Source organism: Cygnus atratus, chromosome 23 (genome assembly GCF_013377495.2).
Source record: "Cygnus atratus isolate AKBS03 ecotype Queensland, Australia chromosome 23, CAtr_DNAZoo_HiC_assembly, whole genome shotgun sequence".
NCBI lineage: Eukaryota > Metazoa > Chordata > Aves > Anseriformes > Anatidae > Cygnus > Cygnus atratus.
In genome coordinates, this window is record NC_066384.1 from 1,386,983 (window position 1) to 1,408,904 (window position 21,922).

Here is a 21,922-nt window from a genome sequence, read left to right on the forward strand (position 1 = left end):
CCTCGCTGGCCACATGCACTAATGAGGCTAACGAGCAAGGTCGGGGCAACCCCAGCGCCCCCCCCCTTGCTGGGAGCAGAAGCATTACGGGGGGGCTGGGGAGGGGGTGGAAATCCCACAGCCTGAAGCTGAGAGGTCCCACAAGCCCCCCCCCTCCCCAGAGCGCCGGGGACACCAGCCCTGGCTCAGCGAATTTTGGCACTACCACGGTCGTTTCCAGCCGTGCGGGGCTGGAAACCGGCCCAAGCAGCGTGCGGGGGGGAGGGGGGGGGGGGGCACAGGGACACCCCCCTCCAGCAGAGGTTTGCCACCCGGCCCTGAGTCCTCAGGACCCCCCGGGGGAGCAGGATCCAGCCCTGTGCGCTGTCGGGGGGGGGGGGGGGGGGGTTGCTTATTGCCTACGATGTCCCCCTGGGTTGCTCTCCCCGGGGGTGTTGCATATTCAGACATTATTGCATATATATAATATATATACACATATATATCTCCTATATATATATTGCCCTGGGAGCATGCACGGGCAGGCAGAAGGCGCTGCTGTGCTTCTGGAGGTCCGGCGAGGGGAGCAGGGGAATGAACCCGGGCAGGGCAGGCCGGGGGGATCAGACCCCTGCCCCCTGCACCGGGCAGACCCCCGCCGCTGCCCCGACCTGCAGCGATAAAACCGCATCGGGTTGTGCCCCAGCACCCCTGCTCAGCACCGGCAGCGAGGGGCTGGAGCCTTGCATAGCTGGTGGTGGCCCTGGGGGGTGAGCGGGTGGCACCCGGGCAGGACCCTGCTGGGGAGATGGACACGTGCCCTGCTCTGGGGGCTTCCAGCCCGGAGCACCCCCCCCCCCCCCCCACGTGGGGGGCTCCTCCGCCTCGCAGCGTGGTCGGACCCTGCTTGCACCCCATCCTGCTGCTGCCACCGCGCCCCGCGCACCGCCTGGGGGCTCACCGCAAGGTCCAAGTACCGCGGTGCTGGACGCGGCTCGGTGGGGCTGGGTGATGCCGTGGGGGCTCCCGCGCCCCCCGCACCCTGTCCTGCGCCCCCGCCGCAGGCTGTCAGGATCCGTCCCCGCCGCCCTGCCCCGCTGCCCTCAGTCCATGTTGGCGCTGGCCGAGCGGGAGATGTTCAGCGTCTGGGCGGAGGCCGAGATGTCCTCGTGCTCCACGGGGCTGTGGTAGTCGGAGGTGATGTCGGGCTCGCCGGGGGGCACCCGCACGGCGCCCAGGCTGAAGGAGTTGGTGCAGCCCTTGCGCAGGCACTGCGAGTAGAGGCCGAGCAGCAGGTCCAGCTTGTGCTCGATGGACTGCACCTGCGGGCGGGCAGCGCTCAGCGGGCCCCCGGGGGACCCCAGGGGACGGGGACGCGCTCGCCGGTGGCCGTCCCCTCCTCACCTGCCTCTCCACCTTGGCCACGCGCCCCATCATGCTCAGCTCGTCCACCGGCTCCGGCTCTGGCGCCGCTTTCTCCCCCTTCTCCCGCATCTTCTTGTCCGCAGCGGGGCCCCCCCTGCCCACGATCTGGTCCACGCTGTCCCCAGGGGACACACGAGACCGTGAGGGACGGGGCTCGTGGGACGTGTCCTGCGCGTCATGATGGATGGGCACGGCTTGCGGGGGGGACCTGCAGGAACCCAGAGCCCCCCCGGCACCTGTGGGTCCCAGCTCACCGCGTCTGCAGGCTCTTGATCCTGCCCAGCATGTCCAGGTGCCCGGCCGAGTACTGCTCGATGACATCCTTAACGTCGTAGGGCCGCAGGGTCTCCTTGAACTTCCTCTTGGCCACCAGGAACTTCAGGATCCTGCGGGGACAGCGGGGTGGCTGCAGGCACCGGGGTGGGGGGGCAGAGCCCCCAGCACCCATGGGACACCGCTCGCCACCCCCCTCTCCGGAGACACCTGCTCGCCCCGAGCGCTGTTTTGGGGACGGGAGAGGCAATATAGGGGAGGCGGGCTGGGACGGGCTCACCGGACAGCCCTGATCAGGCTCTTCACCGCCGGCATGATGTCCTCGAAGGTCAGGTCGCAGGGGGGGCTCTTCTCCTCGCCGCTGTCCTCCGGCGGGCAGTCACCTGCGGGCACGAGAGCAGCGCGTGGCAGAGCCCGGGGACACCCCCCCCCCCCCCCCAACCCAGAGGGACCCCTCGCCCCCCAGCCCGCTCCCGGTGCTCACCCTCGGCCGGGGGCCGCGGCTTGAGCCTGAGGGAGGCGCGGAAGCGCGTGCGGTCGTTGAAGCTCCAGCTCTTGTGCACCTTGCTGGGGCTCGAGGCCTCGGGGATGTCCTCGGGGCTGGGGGAGCGCTGCAGGGGGGGGCCCAGGTGCTGCCGGCCCCGGCTGCCCGGGGGGCCCAGCCGGATGCGGTCCTTGATGCCCATCTTGGTGCTGCGGGGCAGAGGACGGCAGCGTCAAAGGGGGGCACGGGGGGGGAGGATGGGGCTGCAGAGCCCCCGGAACACGAATTGGGCACGAGATCGAGTGCAGGACAGGCCGGGAGCAGGCGTTACCGCATGCCCGTGCAGGAGGTGTTTAAACTCCTTTTTATTTCTGAGAGCAGAGAAAGGAGGAGACAGACGGACAGGGGACAGACGGGCACAGAGGGGGGACACGCAGCAGAGCAGCCGGCCCCGGCCCCACACGGAGCAGCCCCGCTCCTGCCCCAGCTCGGCTGGCGGGGGGGGGGTTTGGGGAGCCCGGCCAGGCCCCCCCACCCTCCTCCTCCTCCTCCTCCTCCTCCTCCTCCTCCTCCAGCGCCCAGTTCCTGCTCTGCTCCTGCGGGCTGAGCGCAGCCGCCCCTCTGCAGCCCCAGCGCGAGCTTTGCTGGCTTGGGGAGGGAACGACAGACATCATTTATGGAGGACCTACACAAAAACACCGCCCGGTGCTGCCTCCGCTGTGACGCGGGACCGCAAGCACGCTTTGGGACATGCGAGGAGGCCGAGCAGAAAGGGGCCCAGCTTCACCCCGCGATGCACAGCCCCGGTGCGGAGGAAGCCGAAGCCGCAGAGGGTCCTGAGCAAAGCACGGCGTGGGGAGACCCCCGCCCGCTGCACCGGGGGCTCCGTGAGACCCAGGCGCCTTCCTCGACTTCCCCAGCCAGGAGCTGGGGGCACCGGGCTCCTGCCTTTATCCGGGCAGGTTGCTGCAGCCGGCGGCTCTGCCGCAAGCACCCGCAGCTGGAGGAAGGGGAAGGGTCGCTCCCCGTGAGCTCCGGGCTGCAGGACAGGCTGGGACGGGGTTTATCCAAGTGCCCCACTTTGCTGCCATCGGACGCGGCAAGCCCAGCACGGCTCAGCCACACCGCAGAGGGAGAAACCGAGGCACGGCCACCGTGGGGGTGGGACCACCGTGTGAGCCAGCCCCCAGCCCAAGCCATGCAGCACCTCCCCGCGCAGCAGGACAACCCCGTTCTGCCCTCTCTGCCCCTCTGCCTCGCCCCCCGGCCAGCAGGCAGCCCCGCACGGAGCCCATGCACCCGGCGGCTCCTGGCCCCGGTACCTCCGTCTCCACGTGGCCCACGTCCGCGAGAGCCTCGGCTTACCACTAAACATCTGCCTGGGGTCGGGGCAGACACGGGAGAGAAACAGCGTTAGGGGGTGGCCGGCGTGGGTTAGAGCCCCCCGACCCCGCAGCGTGCCCGACCCCGCAGCGTGGGCGCGCAGACCCCGCTCCCGCTGCGGGGGCAAGGAGCTGAGCGACGTTGTTTGTGTAGGTCCTGCATAAACACCAACACCTGCCTCGCAGAGGAAAGTCCTGCAGCTCCGTAAAAAAGCACGGTGGGAGCCGCGTGCGGGACCGGGCGGCTGCACGGCGCCGGCCCTGTGCACCCCATGGGGGCCAATGGGCCCGATCCTGCACCCCTTCTCTCGTGGGGTCCCCGTGCCCGCTCGCTGCAGGACGGGGCAGGCGGCTCGGGGGCGAATGTTACCTGAGGCTCAAGCACTTGTGGGGCTGCGCGTCCTCCTCCTTCCAGCTTCGGGGTGAGTGGGGGGCAGAGAAGGTTTGTGGGGGAGGTGGGGGGATGGAGAGCAGGGGGTGAGCAGGAGGGGGAGGAGAGAGACAAGATGAGATGTTATGAGAGGCGATGCTCGTGGAGATGGGGCCAGACGGCCGGCTCCTGCAGCCGGGTGGCTGATGTGGGGCCAGGAAACCTGGGGTACAGACGCGGGTGCTGCCGCAGGAGGAGCCCCCCGAGCCCATACTCACCTCGGGGCCATCTGGGGGGAGCGGGTCCCCCTCAGCCCCTCAGGGGAAACTGAGGCACGGGGCTGTGGTGGAGCAGAGCCCCCTCTCCCCACCTAACCCTGCCGCTGGCCCAAGTGCCCAGCGCCGATGCCCGGGGCGGCAGGCTCGGTGGCACGCCGGGGTCCCCCGGGTGTTCTTCAGCCTTCAGAGCTCAGGACCACGCTCAGCACCCCCGTGCATCATCCCAGCACCACGGGCACTTGGCGGAGCTGGGGCTGAGCATTGCAAGGGGCTCCACGGCGTTGCGACAGCATCCGTCCAAGGGGCCTGTCCCCCGGGGGGGCCACCAGCCGGGGCAAAAATCGGCACGGGGTAGGGGGCCCGGCATGGTGCTGCCGGGGCAGCGGGGCTGGGGGCTGCTCTGCCGCCGTGACGGTGGTGGCACCACGCAGGGACACAGAGGAGCGGGCAGAGACAGCACGGAGCCGCGGCGGGCTGCTCCCTACCTTTCCCCTGAACAAGCCGCGGGGACGGCGCTTTTCTGGCCAGAGGTGAAGGACTGATAAGGCGGCGGTGGGGCTCCGTCGGGCCATTTTTTCACCTCTGAATTCCTAAATCCTCCGTTGCGGGCTCGGTGCAAATGCTCAAACATTAGGACCAGCTCTCTGAGGTCGGGGTTAAATGAAAACATGGAGAAATTAAAACTCGGCAAAGCAAACAGGGGGAGCGAACCAAGGCTGGAGCAGGTCCTCTGTGCAAAACAAAGCAAAAAAAAAATGAGCAAAACAAGAAGGAAAGGCAGGGCACGCGCTTGCTTTCAAAAACCAGCTTCTTAACAGCTCCGGCTGACCTTAGGGCATGGGGAGAGCACGAAGCCCAACCCGCAGCCTCTGCCCCCACGGGGAACGGGGTCTGCAGCGGGGCTGAACGAGCAGCTTGGTGTCACAGCTGGTGGGGGACGGCCACCCCATCCCCACCTCCACCTTGGGGTCCTGCCTGGGTGGCAGCACTGTGGACATGGACATGGAAAGGGGAAGGGAAAAGGGAAGGGGAAGGGGAAGGGGAAGGGGAAGGGGAAGGGGAAGGGGAAGGGGAAGGGGAAGGGGAAGGGGAAGGGGAAGGGGAAGGGGAAGGGGAAGGGGAAGGGGAAAGGGAAGGGGAACGGGAAGGGGAAGGGGAAGGGCTCCCACGCAGCCTGCACGGCTGAGAGGTGGTGGCAACGCCACTGGAATGGGACGGGCAGGGGACAGGCAGGACGAGTGTCCCTGCTGCAGGGACCTGCCTCCAAGTGACGTGGGGACTCGTGTGCTGCTGGAGCAGCTGGGGGAGGCTCAGACCCCGCAGGGATCGAGCCCGGCCCTGTCCTCACTCTGCTGCAGGAGAAGAGGCTCCCGGCACAGCAGGACCGCAGGGCCCACCGCCGCGCTCGGCAGCGATGCACCGGGGGCACCAGATCTCCTCGGGAACCAGAGGCACAGCTTCCCGGGCTGTTAAGAACCCTGCCTTTGGAAAAAATAAAGAGCGAAACAGAATCACAAATTTGTCGTGGCAAAGAAACACGAGAAGTGAGCGGCAGCAGAACGCAAAACCGAAGATGGACGGGAGGGCAGGGCTGGGAGCACGCAGGGCATCCGGAGACGTTTCGGGGTCCTCGCTCACACGTGGCAGCAGCATTTGGGAGGCCTTGGGAGGTGAGAGCGCTGCAGGACGGGGCAGGGGGCTCCCGGCTGTGCCCCTTGGGTCCCTCTGGCTCCTGGCTGGCTGCAGCCCCACCGCCACGGCTGTGGGGTCCCTGCGACCGGCAGCACCGTCCCCTTTCCGCAGGAAGGCGATGGATGGGGTGAGAGGGGGCGGTGGGATGGGTGCTGAGGGCAGGGCAGGGGGAGGATGGAGCTGGGCATTTGGCAGCTGCTGAGCTGCGGCTCCGGCATCCTGGGGCTGAGCAAGAAGCTGCTCAGCCCCGCGGTCCCCACCGAGCCCTCGGCGTCCCCACGTGTCCCCTCATCCCTGCGGGGACCCTCTGCGAGCCCCCCCGTGGCCGCTCGCCTGCACCCTGCCTACCTGAAGGAGGGCAGGAGGCTGTCGTAGTAGCACCAGGTGGCCATCAGGTACGCTCGGCTGGCGTCCGTCGAGTACAGCCGCCACGCAGCCTGGGCACAAGAGAGTCCCCCAGGCATCGGGGTTGGCCCGAGCCCCGCCTGCTGTCCCTCCTGTCCCCCCCATGGGGACCCATGGAGGCAGAGACACCCCTCGGGCACCCACGGGCAGGGTCAGGCAGACCGGGGTTGGATTGTGCTACCTGGATGAGATTTGCTGCAGGCGTCCGCCTCTTCTCAAAGTGCTTCTGCCGATGCTGCTCCTGCACCTTGAGGGCAAAGCCAGAGCCCAGGATACCCTGGGGACAGGAGGGGATGGGGTCCGTGGGGGTGGATTTTGCCCCTTTCTCCCCAGTTTTTGCCACGTGGCGGGGTGGGGGAGCGGCCCCCCCTCCCGTCCCAGCCCTACTCACGGCGGGCAGCGCGAAGAAGGAGATGCCGAGCAGGGCGAAGCCGGCCGCCAGCATCCGCCCCAGCCACGTTTGCGGCGTCTTGTCCCCGTAGCCGATGGTGGTGAGCGTGACCTGCGCGGGGACACAGAACGGGGGGCCCTGCAGGGAGCTCCCCCCCCGCGGCCCCGTCCCACCCTCCTGGTCCCCTCCCGGGGCCGGGGGGCCGCGGGGGACGAGCTTACCGTGCCCCACCAGAGGGAGTCGGCGTAGGTGGCGAACTGCGCGTTGGCGTCCTTCTCGGCCAGGTAGACGAGGAAGGAGGCGAAGATGAGCACCAGGAAGCCGATGTACCAGGCGGTGATCAGCTCCTGCCGGGGCAGCGGGGTGAGCAGGGCCGGGGCGGGGGGTGGGGGGCACACCGGGACCCCCTCGCCTTGCCCTCACCTTGCTGTGGGCGTAGACGACGGAGCCCAGCAGCTTCCAGGTGCCGCCGCGGCGGTCCATGCGCACCATGCGCAGGATCTGCAGGAAGCGCATGCTGCGCAGCGCCGAGGTGGCGAAGATGTTGCCCTGGGTGCCGGCGGCGATGACGGCCACCGAGGCGATGAAGACGATGAAATCTATCGGGTAGTGAGGGTACGGGTCGGGTGTGGGGGTTTTTATGGTATGGGTGATGCCGAAAGTCCCCAAACCCCCGCACCCCGTACCTATCACGAGGGCGAGGGTCGGGTGCTGGGGTTTTTATGGCCTGGGTGATGCTCAAAGACCCCAAATCCCCGCACCCCGTACCTATCACGCAGAAGGGTTTCCGGGCAAAGCGGAGCCGTCCCCTCCAGCCCCGGTAGCGGCAGCAGCAGCCGGCCGCCCAGACGCGGACGACGTACTCCATGCCGAACACCACGATCATGACAAACTCCTGTGGGGGGAGAAGCAGGGTGAAACGAGGTGGGCAGGGGCGGCAGGGCGGCGCAGGGAGGGTTTGGGGGTGCAAAAGGAAACGTTGGAGCGGGGGGACCCCAGGACCCCTCTCAGGAGACCCCCAGTGACACAGCTCCGAGCTCCCGGTGCGGGGCAGGCAGGGCAGACGCTGGGGCCGTGGCAGTCGAGGCTGTCTGAGCAGCCCAGCCCTCCTACCTGTGCCAAGCTCAAATTTAGCCGGGTCCTTTTCCTCCTCCGTCAGCATTGTCCTCCTACCTCCCGCACAAACAAGCCCCCGTTCTGCTTACTCGGGGGAAAGTCACAAGGACCTTCCCGATTTAGTCCCCACCGCTCGCAAGAACTCCGGCGTCAGCCGTTTCTGACACTTTGGGGGAAAGTTGCCTTTTTTAGCCCCTCCTGCCCTGCCTTGCCCAGCGGCGTGAGCCTCCCCACCCCGCCGAGGGGCCGCCCCGAGCCGCCGGGACCCCGCAGCAGCGAGGCCACCCCGCAGCATCCCCGACGTGCCGGGACGGGTGGCATCGCCAGCGGCGTCGACCAGCGGTGGAACCCACGGGCTGAGGGCTGGGAAGGGGTCTCCAGGGGGCTGCGGTGGTTTCAGCACGGGTGTCCCCCCCCCTTACCAGAATGAAGAGGCACTCGTTGGCCAGCTTCTGGTGCTCCTGGATGGTGGAGAAGACGGAGAGCACCAGGCAGCTGAAGACGAGGAGGAAGCTGCAACGAGAGCGCACGGGGTGGGAAGGCGTCGGGCGGAGCCCGGACCTCCTCGGCGGCCGAGGCTGAGCCTCCGAGGCCGGGCTTTGCCCCTAGGGGGAGGCAGGGAGCGGCTCGGGAGCGCGCAGGGTGCGGGGCTGCGCCCGGAGCGCGCCCCGAGGAGACCCCGGCAGCCGCTGCCCGAGGGTCCCGCACGGCGCCCGTTCGGGGGGGGGGTGGGCTCGGGATGGGTAGGAGGAAGAAATTCGGCCCCCGAGGGCAGTGGAGCACGGAGCAGGCGGCCCCCAGGGGCTGGGGGTGCCCGGCCCTGGCAGTGCCCAAGGCCGGGCTGGATGGGGCTGGGGGCAGCCGGGGCTGGGGGCAGGGGTCGTGCCCATGGTGGGGGGCTGGAGCCGGAGGATCTCGAAGGTCCCTTCAACCCGAGCCGTTCTGTGGTTCTGGGGTATTTAACGCCCAGAAATACCCGGGGGAGCACGGCGAGGGTGTGTGAGGCCGAGACCCCCCCCCCCACCGTCCCCACCCTCTCGCCCAGGAGCGGGGGCTGCAGGGGGCACCTCGGACACTGCACAGCTCCTGCACGCAGCCTCCCCGCTGCCACTGCCAGCACTGGGAGCAATGTCCCCAGGGGACAGGCAAGGGGAGGGGGGGGCTTTACACCTCACTGCTGGGCAGGCGGAGGGGGCCAGGGGCCAGTTTGCAGCATCCTGGTGCTGGAGGGGGCTGCGCACCCAGGGCTGGAGGCAGCCGGGGCCCAGGTGCCACCCCCCAGGCAATCACAGTGACAAACCCCTCTCTGAGCCATGGGGTGGCTGAACCAGAGGGTCCCCACAGGACCCCCGTGATGGGGACATGTCCCCAGGCCACCCCGCAGCACACGGGGGAGGAGGAGGAGGAGGAGGAGGAGGAAGGCCTGGCTCCAGCAGCTGTGGGGCTCAGTGCCAGGCTCTGCCGCAGCCCTGCAGCCTCTTCCCGGGCAAAACAACCGCTAATTAAAAGCAGTGCAGGAGCTGGAGGGCCCCCCCCAGGCAGAAGGGGGACCAGAGCCACTGTCCCCGCTGTCGCTGCCACCATGGGGACCTGCCACCGCAGCAGGGACACGGAGCCACTTGGGAACGGCTGGGCCAGGCGAGACCCAAGGGCAGAGTCAGCAGGGAGCAGCTCTGAGGCTGCCTGTCCCAAGAGCTGGGGTAAGACGAAAGGGGCTTTGGCCCATTTAAAATAAAAAGGAGGGGAAGAGAAAAATAGATTCTGGAGCTGAAGCAAATGAAACTCTCCAAAAATACATTTTTTCCCCTGATCCAGCGATTCTAAAAATGGAAAGCGGAGGGTTTGTGCCACCGGCCCACGTGATGGCGCGCAGAGGGCTCCGCTGGAGCCGCCTTGCGTAATGGCACGGGGGCACCGGCACCGCGCCCCCTGGACCGGGCACCACTGGGGGCAGCAGGGACAGAGCTGGGAGCGCAGCCCCACCATGGGCAGCACTGGGGCAGCCAGGACAGGGGCTGGTGGTGCAAGCAGGGTGGCCCCAGCACCCCATCCAGCCCCCCAGCAGCTCCTGCACCCAGTGCAAGCAAAGCCCATGGGACCTGCAAGAGGTGCTGCAGAGAGCCGGCTCGAAGCACTTTCTCGTCTCCTCTTGCTGCTGACACGGAGTTTTGGAGCCGAATTGGCTGCCCGGGGTGGCTGAGGGGCTGAAACCAGACCCGCACGCCTGCAGGAAGGCACCACGGGGAGCGGTGTCTGCCGGGACGATGCTCAGTGCCCTCCTTGATGCTCGGTATCCTCCTGGATGCTCGGTGCCCTCCTCGGGAGCACCCAGGCCAAGGGGAGGTGGCTCAGGCACCGAGCACTGGGGTGGGGGAGCTGAGGGTCTCCAGGCTGAGCGTGGCCAGGTCCCCGGCAGCACCGCACCAAGCCGGGCTGGTGGGGATGGTGCAAAAGGAGCGAGAGCGAGACCTGGGTCAGAAAGCAGCCTGAAGGGGCCAGGCAGGTCCCTTCCCCAAAACTGCCACGAGGGGAAATTGGAGACTAGGCTGATGGCAGAAAAATGCAAGGAAACAGGAGAAGGGCTGGATGCAGGGCAAGGGGAAGGCAGAGCTGGAACAACACACACCCAAACGAAGGGGCTGGGGGCGTCACGGCCCCATGCGATGCTCCGAGGTGCTCCCCGTCTGTGGGGCTGGGGGCTGCAGCCAGCCCCTGCCCCCCTGCACGAGGAGCGGAGCCCTTGCCCCATGCAGCAGCTCTGCCCTTAGCAGCCGGGGGCAGCAGCAGCTCGCCAGGCTCCCCGCCGCGACGCTCGTCCGGAGAAGCAAACCCAAGCCCTGGCTGAGCAGCCCAGGGCAGAGCCTTTGTGCACCATCAGCAATAAAGATTATACAATTGGGATTTGGCAGGCAATTACATGGGCAGCGGAGCACAAAGCAGAAGAGAATGCAGAAATCTCCCAGCCTGCGAAGATTTGTGCCTCTCGCCCAAGCCGGGGATGGAGGCGGGGGGGGGTCTCTGATCCCTGGCACACGCTGGCCCCGCTGGGCTCCCTCTTCCCTTAGCACTGCAATGGGCTGCACGGGGACCGAGCTGGTCGGGAACACCACACTGCAGGAGTGATGGATATCCACACACAGAGCCCCTGTCCCCAGTGCCACCCCCCGGGGGATGCTCCTGCCTGGCCCCTGGCCCCGCAGCGGGGTTTTGTGAAGGACACGATCATGTGAGGCCCCCACGGCCCGGCAGGGAAAGCAACTTTGTGGGAACACATCACCTGCTAGGAATTAACTTGCAAAGCTGGGGCGAGCGCCCCGGCCTGGCTGCTGGCAGCGCCTAAGCGGCTTAGGGGAGGGTCAGGTGCTGGGAGGCAGCAGGGCGGGCAGGAAAGGGGCTCCCCGCAGCCCCCTCATGTCCCCATGCAGGAGGGGACACGGGGACAAGTGCTGCAGCCAGGCAGCATCGCAGGGGCTGCGGGAGCACCTCCTCTGCCTCCCCACACCCTGCAGGGAAGGAGCTTGTCCGCAGGAACACTCCTCCCGCCGTGCCCCAAAATATTAATTAAAACCCAGCGGGGGGCGGGTCTGGTTGGAGAAAGTGAACCTCCTCGCATTAATCTTCATTAGAGCCGCCTTTGCCATATGCTCCCGGCCGCTCCGGCCACGCCAGCGGCAGGAGAGGGGAAGGAGCAGGGGAAGCTGCTGAGCTCAGGGAAATGGGAAGGGGTCAGCTCTGGCCAGCCAGGGGCACCCCCAGCACCCCCAAACCTGAGCTAGCACGGGCCGAACACCCCCGGGCAGACAGGCTCCAGCCCTGGGTGCTGCACCCCGCGGGGTCTGGCGAGGCTAGGAAACGGGGGGTGAGGTTTGGGCACCCCCGTGCCCGGCCCCGCTGCTTCGCTCCCCTGCGGGCGGCGGCACGGCAGAGCCCGGCGGTAACGCAGTGGAAGGAAAACACCACGCGCCGCAGTGCAAACAGCTCGGCCCGGGGACGAGCCCGGCACGGCCCTGGCAGGGAGAGGAACCAGCGGCACCGCCAGCCCCGGCTCAGCCCAGCACCATCGTGGCACTGCCGGGTCCCCGCGGTGCTGGGTGGCAGCGCTGGGCGTCCCCACCCCGAGCACCGAGTCTGCTCGTGGGACAAAACCACCCGAGCCTGGCTGGGATGGGGATGGGGACAGGGACAGGGACGGGGACAGGGATGGTGCTTTGCTCTCCACATCCCCAGCCCGCCAGGCTCAGCACCTCGAGCACCGTCTGCAGCTGTATAAACAGCGTGTCTTATAAATCCCCTGTCCCTCGCGCAGCAGCCTTGCAGGAGAGGCGGCGCAGGAGGCCTGTCTGCCCCGGGGATATAAATATCGGCGGTGTAGCAGGCCTGTTTGTGCCCGTAACCATGGCAGGGGCGGCCGCCTCCTTGTCCCGCGCCGCAGAGAGCCGCAGCAGCGCGCTGGTTGCTCGCCCATGGCCATGCAGGAGGTCGGTGGCTGCTCCTGCCCAGCCCGCATGGATCCACCGACCCCAGCGCCCACAGACCCCAATCCCTTGGGAAGGGGAAGGTGCTGCCCTAAGAGCCGCCGTGCCTCCAGCTCGGGCAGCCCGGGGGGTGCATGGGGGCGAGGTGGGATGGGGGCTGCTGGCACGCAGGGTGCAAGCAGGACCGAGACAAGGAGCCCGGTTGCGGGCTGCATGGCTCGTCCCGTGGCCACACAAAGACCCAGTGTCACCATCCAGCAGCGGCTCTGGATGATGTCCCACTCCGTGCTTCCCTGCTGGGTGCTCCGGTGAAGGCAGCCAGGCACGGACTTGCTGCACGAGTGACAAAACCCTGGCACTGCTGCCCTGCACGGCCAGGCAAGCATCTTCCTCCCCTGCCAAGCCCCACGTGGGGCCACGCCGCGCACCCCTGCGCCCTCGGGTGGGTGCCAAGGGCCCCAAGACCTTCGTGCTCCAGCCAGAGTGAGCCCGAGCCTGCGAGCAGCATCGTGCATCACCCGCCTGGGGTCTGTGCCCCACATCGCCCCCCGGCCCCCCAGCCCTGCGCCCTGGCAGGGGAACGGTCACAAGGTTCCTGCGGACGGTGCCAAGACGCTCACACGGAGCAGCTGAGATAGTTTCGCTCTTGAATCATCTGGCAAGCCACGGGCTGAGGGGAGGGGGAGGAAAGGGAGTGAGTTCCCAGACCCGTTCCTGAGGGGCCGCGCACCCCAGCACAGCAGGAGGGGGACAGGAGCGGCCCCGAGGAGGCGAAGCAGGATGAAACCCCCCGAGGGCATTGCACATGGGGGGGGGGGCAGAGGGGGCAGGTCATGGCGCTCAGCCCCACTCCATCCCCTCACCCCAGGGCATCGCCGCAGGGGACAGACAACCCGAGCTTCTCCAAGAGCATCTCCTCTGGGTGGGGGCACCCCGGCCACGCAGCTGTCCCCCATCCTCGCCACTGGGGCCAGCCAGGCCCAGGCCCCAAACCCTGCACCTTGTGCTCGGGGTCCAGCAGAAGCAGCAAGAGGGGAAATGAAGAAGAAAAAAAGAAGGAAATCAATGTGCAGTTTCACGTTGCACCTTAGTCACTTCATTTTATGCCCCAGCGACACTGCGTCAGGTTCAGGAAACTGCTGCGTCGCCTTCTCCTTCCCCTGGCATTTTCCCCCCCATCCGCAGCTCCCATTTCAAGCTTGGGCAAGGGGAAGAGGGGGTGGCCCTGAGGGTGTCCCCTGGCGCCCCGAGGAAAGAGCCCCGGCTCCAAGGGCACAGCTCCAGCAGCTGAGGGTCCTGGCCGCGCTGTCCCATTTCATTTTGGCCACCCGCATGCAGCAGTCTGGCAGGAAGGGTTTTCCTCCTCCCCCTCCTCCCCAAATGAGCCACCGTGCGGGATGCCAGCGGCTGGGGACGAGCCAGGTCCCTCCAGAGCAAGAGTGACAGCGAGTTAAAGCCCGGAGCTTAACACCAGAGGGTTTTACCGGGCAGGCGGAGGACAGCCAGCGCCGAGCAGGAGATGAAGCAATTTCCCTGCAAACCCTCTGGGGCTCCAGCCCATTAAATGGCCCCAGGTGGGTTCGGCAGGGCCCTGCCACGCGCCGAAGCATTAAGCAGTGCTCGGGGCTGCTGCAGGCACTGAGCACGGCGGCAAAATCCCCAGCATCGTGGGGAAGGTGATTTCCTGCTCACCGAGCGATGGAGGGAGGGAGGAGGTGGTGAGGGTCCCCCCGCAGGGCCCCGTACCCTGCAGTGGGGCGGCCAGCAGCCATCCCACCCCGCTCCCCGCAGCCTCTCCCATCACAGGACAGGAGCAGAAAGCCCAGGAGCTGCCAGCAGCCTGCTCCCCAGCCAGCATCTGGCTGGCACACCGAGGGACCCGCCAGCGCTGCCCCGTGCCCCCTGTGCCGCCCAGCACCAGCAGGGATGCCCACGGCCCCGCAGCCAAACCAGGGGCACCACGCGCCCCCCTTTTCCTCCACATCCCCGCCCCATCCTCAGCCCCAGGCACGGGGTGACACTTCCTCAGGAGGGGGGTAAATAGAGGCACACCAGCTTGGCACCGTCCCACCGGTGCTCCCAGAGCAGCCGGCACGGGGAGGCGCGCGCCTTGCCCTGCCCTGGGGGCTGCGCTTTGGGCAGGGGTCGTGGGATGCTACCGGTGCTGCTGGCTCGGTCTTCCCCACTTTGCTCCAGGTCAGAGTGTTCATTATTACAGCGCTCCTCTAAGGGGTGGAAACGTGCTGAGCTGAGCTCCTGGTGCCGCTCCGTGCCGCCAACGCGAGCACCAAGGGCCCCGTCTCCACCGGGGCAGCAGCACCGAGGGCAGGGCACCGCTCCCCCCGGGGCTTTGCTTTCCTCGGCGAGCTCCCCCCAACCACAGCGATGCACATGGAGGGAGGACATCGAAAAAGGAAGCTTTTATATGCCTCTGGCTCTAAAGCCTATACCGATAGGCTCCAGTCACGCTCCCAGATTTTCTCTGTAAGCTCCGGGCTAGGAGCTCCCGTTTAGAGCTGGTGCCAGCCAAGCCCAGGCTCGGTGTGGTCAGCACGGCCCCACAGCAAGGGGACAGAGGGGATGGGGCCGCCACTGCTCACCTCGGCTCTATTTCTGCACCTGGGGCAGGACGAGGGGGCTGCAAGATGAGCCAGCAACAAACCCACCCTGCGAGGGGGGCCAGCATCGGCCCAGCCCCAAGCAGCCACTCGGGGACTATTTGGGATCAATTTGCCAGCAGAAGGAGACTGAACTTTTCCAATAAGCGGTATCAGCTCAGCCCTGCTACGTGCTCCCAGACGTTAAACTGCTCAGAGGAGGGAAGCACTCCGCTTCTCAGCGGGTATTTCCATTTTAGCCGTTTTCAGCCCTGTCTCGGAGCCAGGCTGCTGGGGGAGGCAGCGCGCAGGCGCGGATGGGTCCTGGGACCGGCGCTGCCCCGACCTTGGGCGACCTTGGGGCATCTCCTGTGCCTCGGTGTCCCCCGAGCAAGCGGGGGTAACGCCGTCCTCCTCGTTCCCAAACCCAGTCCTCAGGCGTTGAGGCACACAAATCACTCCTGCGAACGCCAGTACCCAGCGCTGCAACAGCTTCACAGCTCCCATCTGCCGTGGGAGAGAAAATTTGGAAGCCAGAAGTGAGCCACGCTTCCTGGGAAGTCTTACAGAGCTTGCAGCCCCCTGTACGCCTACTACGGAGCCTTCCTGGGCTTTTGGGGATCCCGGGCAGCGCGGCAGGGACAGGGGCACAGGCACAGCCATGCACCCCAGCCCTCGTGTGCAGGTGGAGCTGGGGAAGGGCACGAGTCCCGTCCCCATCCCGGTGACTCCGGTGCTCTCAGCCCCGAGGGCAGGAGACGACCGCATCCACGGTGTGAGCAGTGCTCGCATCTCCTTTAACAAAACCCCGACCTGCAGTTATGGGGAGGACGGAGCCATGGCAATGGGAGCAACTCGGGACAGACTTTTGTGGCCCTGGCCAGGTCCAGCCCCAGCAGATGAGCCCCTGGGAGCTGCCCCGAGCCACGGGAGGGTCTCGAAGACAGGGGACAAAACCATCTCCTGGTGGGACCCGCAGCTTCGTGGCTCTACAAGGGGACCCGCTCGGTCTGGTGCTGCTGTTTTGGGGGATAAACACACGTTGGGAGGAGGCACTGCAGGAGGAGGAGGATGTCTGGGCCCACCTGGAGGATCCCAGTGCAGAAGCCCGGCAAGTATGCCAAAAAAAAAAAGTCTGCCCCCCCCCCTCCCGTACCAGGAGGTTTTGGCTGCCATCCCTAATTCCCCGCAGGAAAAGCTTTCGAGGGCAGCATTTGCAACGTAGGTATTATTTCCACAGCACACTGCAGAGGTGTCGGCAGGCGTTACAAATGGGCCCCAGGCTCCTTTCTTGGCTCCCCGGGGAGCTCAGGTGCCCTGCGATCAAGTGACAAATTCCTCCTGCCATCGCAAAGTGCTAACTTACGCAAGACCCACTTTCCTGCCTCTTAATGAGCTGCAGCTCGCGCACCCCGCTAACGACCGGTCACCGCTGTGGAACGGAGCCGGGGAGGCAAAATTTGGGGCTCTCGCTCTGCGGGGAGCCGTGCCCAGCAGGGTCGCAGGGTGCACACTGAGTACACGCAGCCAACACGAGATTTTGGGGGAAAAACATCACCTTCTGCATGGCTACGGCCGGGCAGGGAGCAGCAGCAGCGTCCCAGCAGCATCCCAGCAGGGTCCCAGGTGGGGGCAGCCAGCGCAGCCCCTCCAGCAGCCCTGCATGGAGCCCCCCGGTCCCTGGGTGCACCCCGCAGCCCGGTTCCAGCCCCCTGAGGACACCCCAAGGGGCAGAACTCACCCCTCAGCCACGAGCTGAGCCCGTGCGTCCGCTGATGGCAGGGCTGGGGAGCGGCGGCACTGCCCGGGAAGGGCCCAGCTCCTGGAGCATCCCCAGGGTGTGCTGGGGACCACGGGGAGCACAGCTCACGGGGCACCGCTGCCAGCCTTTCACCGGGGACAAGAGCCCCCCTGCTCGCCTCCCCCATCCCACCCTGGCACAGCTCAGGGGGTGCCAGCTGGGGACTGCGGGTGCCTGCCCCACGGCTACCCCAGGGGACGGGTCCCCGGTGGCACCCAGAGGTGCCCTGCGCCCCCTCCGCTGCACCCCTGTCCCCGAGGCTCCCCACGGGCTCGCAGGGGACGGGGACAGACCGAGGGGGTGCCCCGGGGGTGCCCCCAGCACGGCGCAGAGCGAGCCCCGGGCACCAGCGCGGCACCGGGGGAGCCGTCGGGGGCTCAGCACTCCCCGGCTCGGTGCTCGCCCCCTGCCCGCCCGGTACCGGAGCTCCCCGGCTCGGCGCTCACCCGGAGAACCCCGGTGGGAGCGTGGGGAAGCTCCGCACCTCGCACCCCGAGGGTCTCCCGGCTCTCAGCACCCCCCCCCGCACCCCCCGGGAGGTCGCAGCCCCCCGCACCCGGAGGGTCCCGTCCCGCGGCACTCACATGAAGGCGTGGTACACGAAGGCCCCCCCGCGGGGCCGCTCCAGCACGTTGTACAGGCAGTTCTGCAGCCGCCGCCGGCACCGGGGGGGCCCGGCGGGGCGGGGGGCGGCAGAGGCGGCAGCAGCAGCAACAGCAGCGGCGGCAGCCCCGGGGCTCGGAGCCGCCAGCAGCCCCCGGCGGCGGGGAGCGGGGGTCCCGCCGGGCCGCCCCCCGCCCTCGGTGCGCACCGCCCGCAGCCGCTCCCCGCCGCTCCCCGCCGCCCCGGCCATGGCGCCCGGCCCCGTTCACGCCGCCCGCTGCCGCATGGCCCCGCCGAGCCCCCCCCCCCGCCCCGGGCCGGCTCCGTCCGCGCCGCCCCCCCCCCCCCCCCACTCCTCCCCGACCCGGTTCTCCCCCCCCGCCTTCCCCGCCCCGGTCACCTGCCTTTAGCCGCCCGGGACCTCCCCCCGGTACCGCCCCGCCCCGCAGCACCTGGCCCCCGCCCACTCCCACCCTCGGGGGGGGGGAAAATTGGGGGGGGGGTTCGGGGGGCGCCCGCAGAGGCGGCAGCCCCCGGGGGGAAAGGGGAGGGGGAGCCGCTGGCTCTCAGCGCGGTGTCCCGTCCCCCCCCCCCGGTCCTGCTGGAGGACCCTGTCCCGAGGGGGGGGTGGGGGCCTCCTGCCGCCCCCTGAGCCCGGTGGGGAGCGCCCGCTCCGGGGGGGGGGGGGGGGGGGTTGTGGAGCAGCTCGGAGGGAGCGCCCCGAACCGCCAGGGACGGAGCAGCCCGGGGGGAGCATCCCAAATATCAGGGTACGGAGCATCCCGGGGCGGGGGGGGACATCTCAAATCGCAGGGTGTGGAGCACTCCGCGGGGAGCATCCCAAAGCAGTGGGTGCAGAGCATCCCGAACCACCAGGGATGGAGCATCCCAAGAGCGAGCATCCCAAACCACAGGGCATAGAGCATCCCAGAGCAAGCACCCCAAACCACCAGGGACGGAGCATCCCAGCAGCGAGCATCCCAGGATCCCCAGTTCCTCCCCTGTGCTTGGGGTCTGGCACACCCACGGGGGTTTGCTCTGCCACCTTATTCCCCCGAGCTCCCCGCTAACAGATCGGGAAACTGAGGCACGCTGCAGCCGGTTCCCCCCACCCCACTGGGGTGCCCCAGGGCCCAAGCTCCAGGAGAGGAGCGCAAGTTACAGCTCCGGGCGGTGAATTATTTAACGTGGTGGTTGGAGATCCTGGCACGGGCACGGGCCCTCGTGAGCACTGCGGTATTTGGTAGGTCTGGGGAAGCACACACAATAAATAGACAATCTTATTTTAGGGGGCACGGGAGAAATCGTCCTGGCCAAGCCCACCCTGAGAGCCAGCCCGCAAATCCCATCGCCCCCCCGAGGATGTCCCACAAACACCACCGCACCGAGACAGCAATGAGAGCCGTGTCCGTGTAGGCTGTAACCGTGCGAATCCAACCCAAATTCTGCCCTGTGCCCTCCTGCAGCCCCCTTCTGAGCTCCCCGAGGGGACGCAGCCGCTCAGTGCGACCCCAGCTGCGTGCGGGGGGTCCCGGTGCAGAATCCCCCGAGCACGGGGTCCCGGTGCAGCATCCTCCCCCCCCCAGCAGAGCACCCTGACCTTCAGCAGCTCCGTCGGGTTCCGGCGCTCCCCTCGTCCCCGCGGTTTAGGTTTCACCTGGCGATTGATCGGAGCCTGCGGGCGGCGGAGGGGCAGAGTTAAGGTGACCCGAAAGGACTTCCAGCGAGGGGCGCGGGCGCTGGGGAGGGGGCCGGGTGGGTGGGAAGTGTTCTGTTTATTCCTGCTGCTTTGGGCTTTGGAGCGGGACTTTGCAGGCTGAGGTCCCAGGCGTGCTGGGGAAGCACTGGGAGAGCTCCGCTCGCAAGAGAACTTGGGATTTTTTTCAGCAAAGACGTCACTTCTCTAGCTTGGACTCGGCAAGCTGCTGCTGAACCAGCAGAGGAGTGCTACCACCACCCAACTGCTGCCCCTTCTGAAACTTTCCCCTCCTGGCCTCCGGCAGTTCGGCTTCTGCAAATTGGTCCCAGACCATCCCCGGGGGGGGGGGGGGAGAAGGGAACCTCAGAGGCTGCAGGTGCAGCTGTAGCCGTGATGCTGCTCACTCTCAGCCCAGCAGAGCACCTGGGGGCACTTTAGGGAAGGGATCCTGCACCGGGGTCGCGCTTTCCACCTGTGCAGACCCTGGGAAAATCCACTGATGCTGTGGAGCTGCAGGGCTGGGAGGTTTTGGGGGGAAGCCAGGGAGCCTCAGTAGGGTACCGGCCCAGCCAGCAGAACCGGCGGAGGTTTCGGGAAGCCGGCCCAGGCTCTGCCGGCTTTTTGCCCCCTGCCTGGCCACGGGCATCCCGCAGAGCCCCTCGCGTCCTCGGGTCCAGCCCCTGGTGAAACTTTAAAGAGGATTTCCGAGGCCGGGTGCTGGTGAGCGAGGAGGCCTGCGTGCTTGGAGCCTGCTGCTGCCCTCTTGGGATTGCAGCTCAAATTCCTGGCACGGACGGGAGGCCGGGATTTGAGGCCAGGATTTGCATCTACAGGATTTCCAGTAAGTTTTGCAGCCCTGGTATGCAGCTGCAGAGCTACCGGCTGGGGAGGGGGACAGGCGGGACGGGGGCTCCACGGGAAACCGTGATGGGACGGGAGCAAAGCCCAGGCTGGTGCCCTCCATAGGGGGTGCTGGGGGGTCCCGGGGCAGAGCTGGGGGTGCACGGAGGGCAGGAGGCGGCCAAAGCCTCCGCACGAGGGAGCCTGAGCTGGGGCTCGGTGGCTGGGACGGGCAGAGCTGGGGACAGGCGACCGCAGGGTGCCCGGGGCTGGCTGTGTCCCGGGAGCTGGGGACAGCTGGGAGCAGGGGGCAGGGAGGGCTGCGGAGCACCTGCGTCTGCCGAAGGCTTGGCCTCGGCCCAGGGCAATTAGCTGCTGGCTTGGTGCTCGCGCGCGCTCGAGCAAACAAGAGGCTGGGACGCCCTGGCCATGCTTCAGAGGGCTCCCTGGTGCAGGATGGGACCCGCTGGCCTGGGGGCTGAGGGGTTGCATGGCCACGGAACCGGGGTGACCCCAGCCCCTGCCCCACGTCTGTTTGCCTGCCCTGACCCCGCGCTATGAGCAGCACCGGGAGCTGGGTGAACGAGGACTTCAGGAGAGCTTTGGGACCCTCGGCTCACCGGTGCTGCCCCAGGGCACCCTCAGGGCAGCTCACAGCCGCAGCAGCAGCACCGGGGCCCTGCAGAAGCAGCGGGGCCCGGAGCGGTGGCGACACAGCGGGGCCAGCGCTGCCCCGGGGCCCGACCTGCTCAGGAGACGCCGTTCGCTGCTCGCTGAGGGTGAAGCCGAGCGGCAGGCGACGTGACATCCCTGCTCCCGGCTCCGTTACGAGCCAGACGTTGACACCTCCAGCCTCGGTACCAGCCGCCCGGTGCAGTTCTCACCCCCCTGGCTGAGCTCAGATGTCAGGCAGCTCGGGGCGATGCTGAGCATGGTGAGAGCAGCCTGCCTTCAATTACAGGTGTGGGCTTTCGCTGCAAAGCGCTCTCCTTTCAGGAGCAGCGCAGCTCACACGCGCTTTCCGTCCTTCAAGCAATTTATTTATTTATTTGCCTATTTCTATATTGATTCATTCCCACTTTAAACTCCTTCAAGCAAACACAAGGCAGAGCACAGCTTTGGGTAAAGAGCTTTCCTCGGGCAGAGCCCAGCGTGTGCGGCTGCCAGCCTCCGTCCCCGTGAGCCTCCGTCCCCACGAGCCTCCGGCCCCCTGCAGCAGCCACCCGTGGGTGCCCTCTCGTGGCCGCAGCCCACACGCGGAGCTTTCACCCAACGTATTTTATTTTTCCCCCCTAGGCTTCACGCTGGCTGCCCACCGATGCTCTGCTCCAGGCGTGACGGTGCCCACCCCGCAGGGAGCTGAGGGCTGCAGGGCGCTGCTGGCTCCCAGCCCTTTTAGGGCTCACATGGATGACCTGACCTCACCTGGCCCAGGAGGTGCAGGAATCGCAGCGAGCTCCCTCACCACACAGGAACAACCCGGCCCTGTTTACGGACTTTACACCACTCCTGGTGCTGCTCCTCGCTGCGAAACCATGGCGAACTCGGCTCTTCTGCCAGGAAAAATCAGCAGCTGCTGGTGCTGGCACTGTCCCTCGCGCTGTCACACAGCTCTGCCAAGGCGCTGCACAAAGCCACAGAGCCCCTCCTGGACAACGTGCCAAGTATGTCAAATTGCCTGACGTTGGACACAACGATTACGAGTTACAAAACCCCAGCCGTGTTTTAGCCAAGACCTAAGCTTGGCCCTAACGCCGCCAGGCTCCTCGCAGTGTGCTCAGTTAAACCTGGCTTCTGGAGCTCGTTCAAACCCGTCCTAAACCCCTCGCTGCTTCAGAAGCTGCAGGGAGCGCTGGCAGGCACAGGTGAAGGGCTGCTCTGCTGAGGCAGTCGCTGTACAACATCCCCATGGAGACCTCCTTGGCTGGTGGGCACCAGGAGAGCTCCCACCCCACAGCTCACGTTCCCAGAGACCCCCCCCAAGCCCCTTCTGCAGCCACCCTTACGCCCTGTTGCAGGTTCCACCACTTTGGGGTGATTTTTCAGGGACTCGGGATGCTCTTCGCTTGGCAGGTTGATGCCGGGCACCGGTTCCCAAAGAAAGTGCAGACG

General features: G+C 67.3%; 1 protein-coding gene across 1 annotated transcript; it reads right to left on the reverse strand.

The window, feature by feature from the left end:
- Window positions 1–1,082: 1,082 nt before the first annotated feature.
- KCNQ4 (potassium voltage-gated channel subfamily Q member 4) lies at window positions 1,083–17,332 on the reverse strand (the record flags this gene model as incomplete). Its single annotated transcript, XM_035562008.1, has 14 exons — window positions 1,083–1,301; window positions 1,384–1,519; window positions 1,659–1,790; window positions 1,958–2,060; window positions 2,162–2,370; window positions 4,677–4,835; window positions 6,232–6,320; window positions 6,470–6,565; window positions 6,680–6,790; window positions 6,901–7,026; window positions 7,103–7,278; window positions 7,448–7,574; window positions 8,218–8,308; window positions 17,253–17,332. Coding segments are annotated over 14 exons (1,854 nt in total), but the record flags the coding sequence as incomplete, so codon positions are not given.
- Between the last annotated feature and the right edge of the window lie 4,590 nt (window positions 17,333–21,922).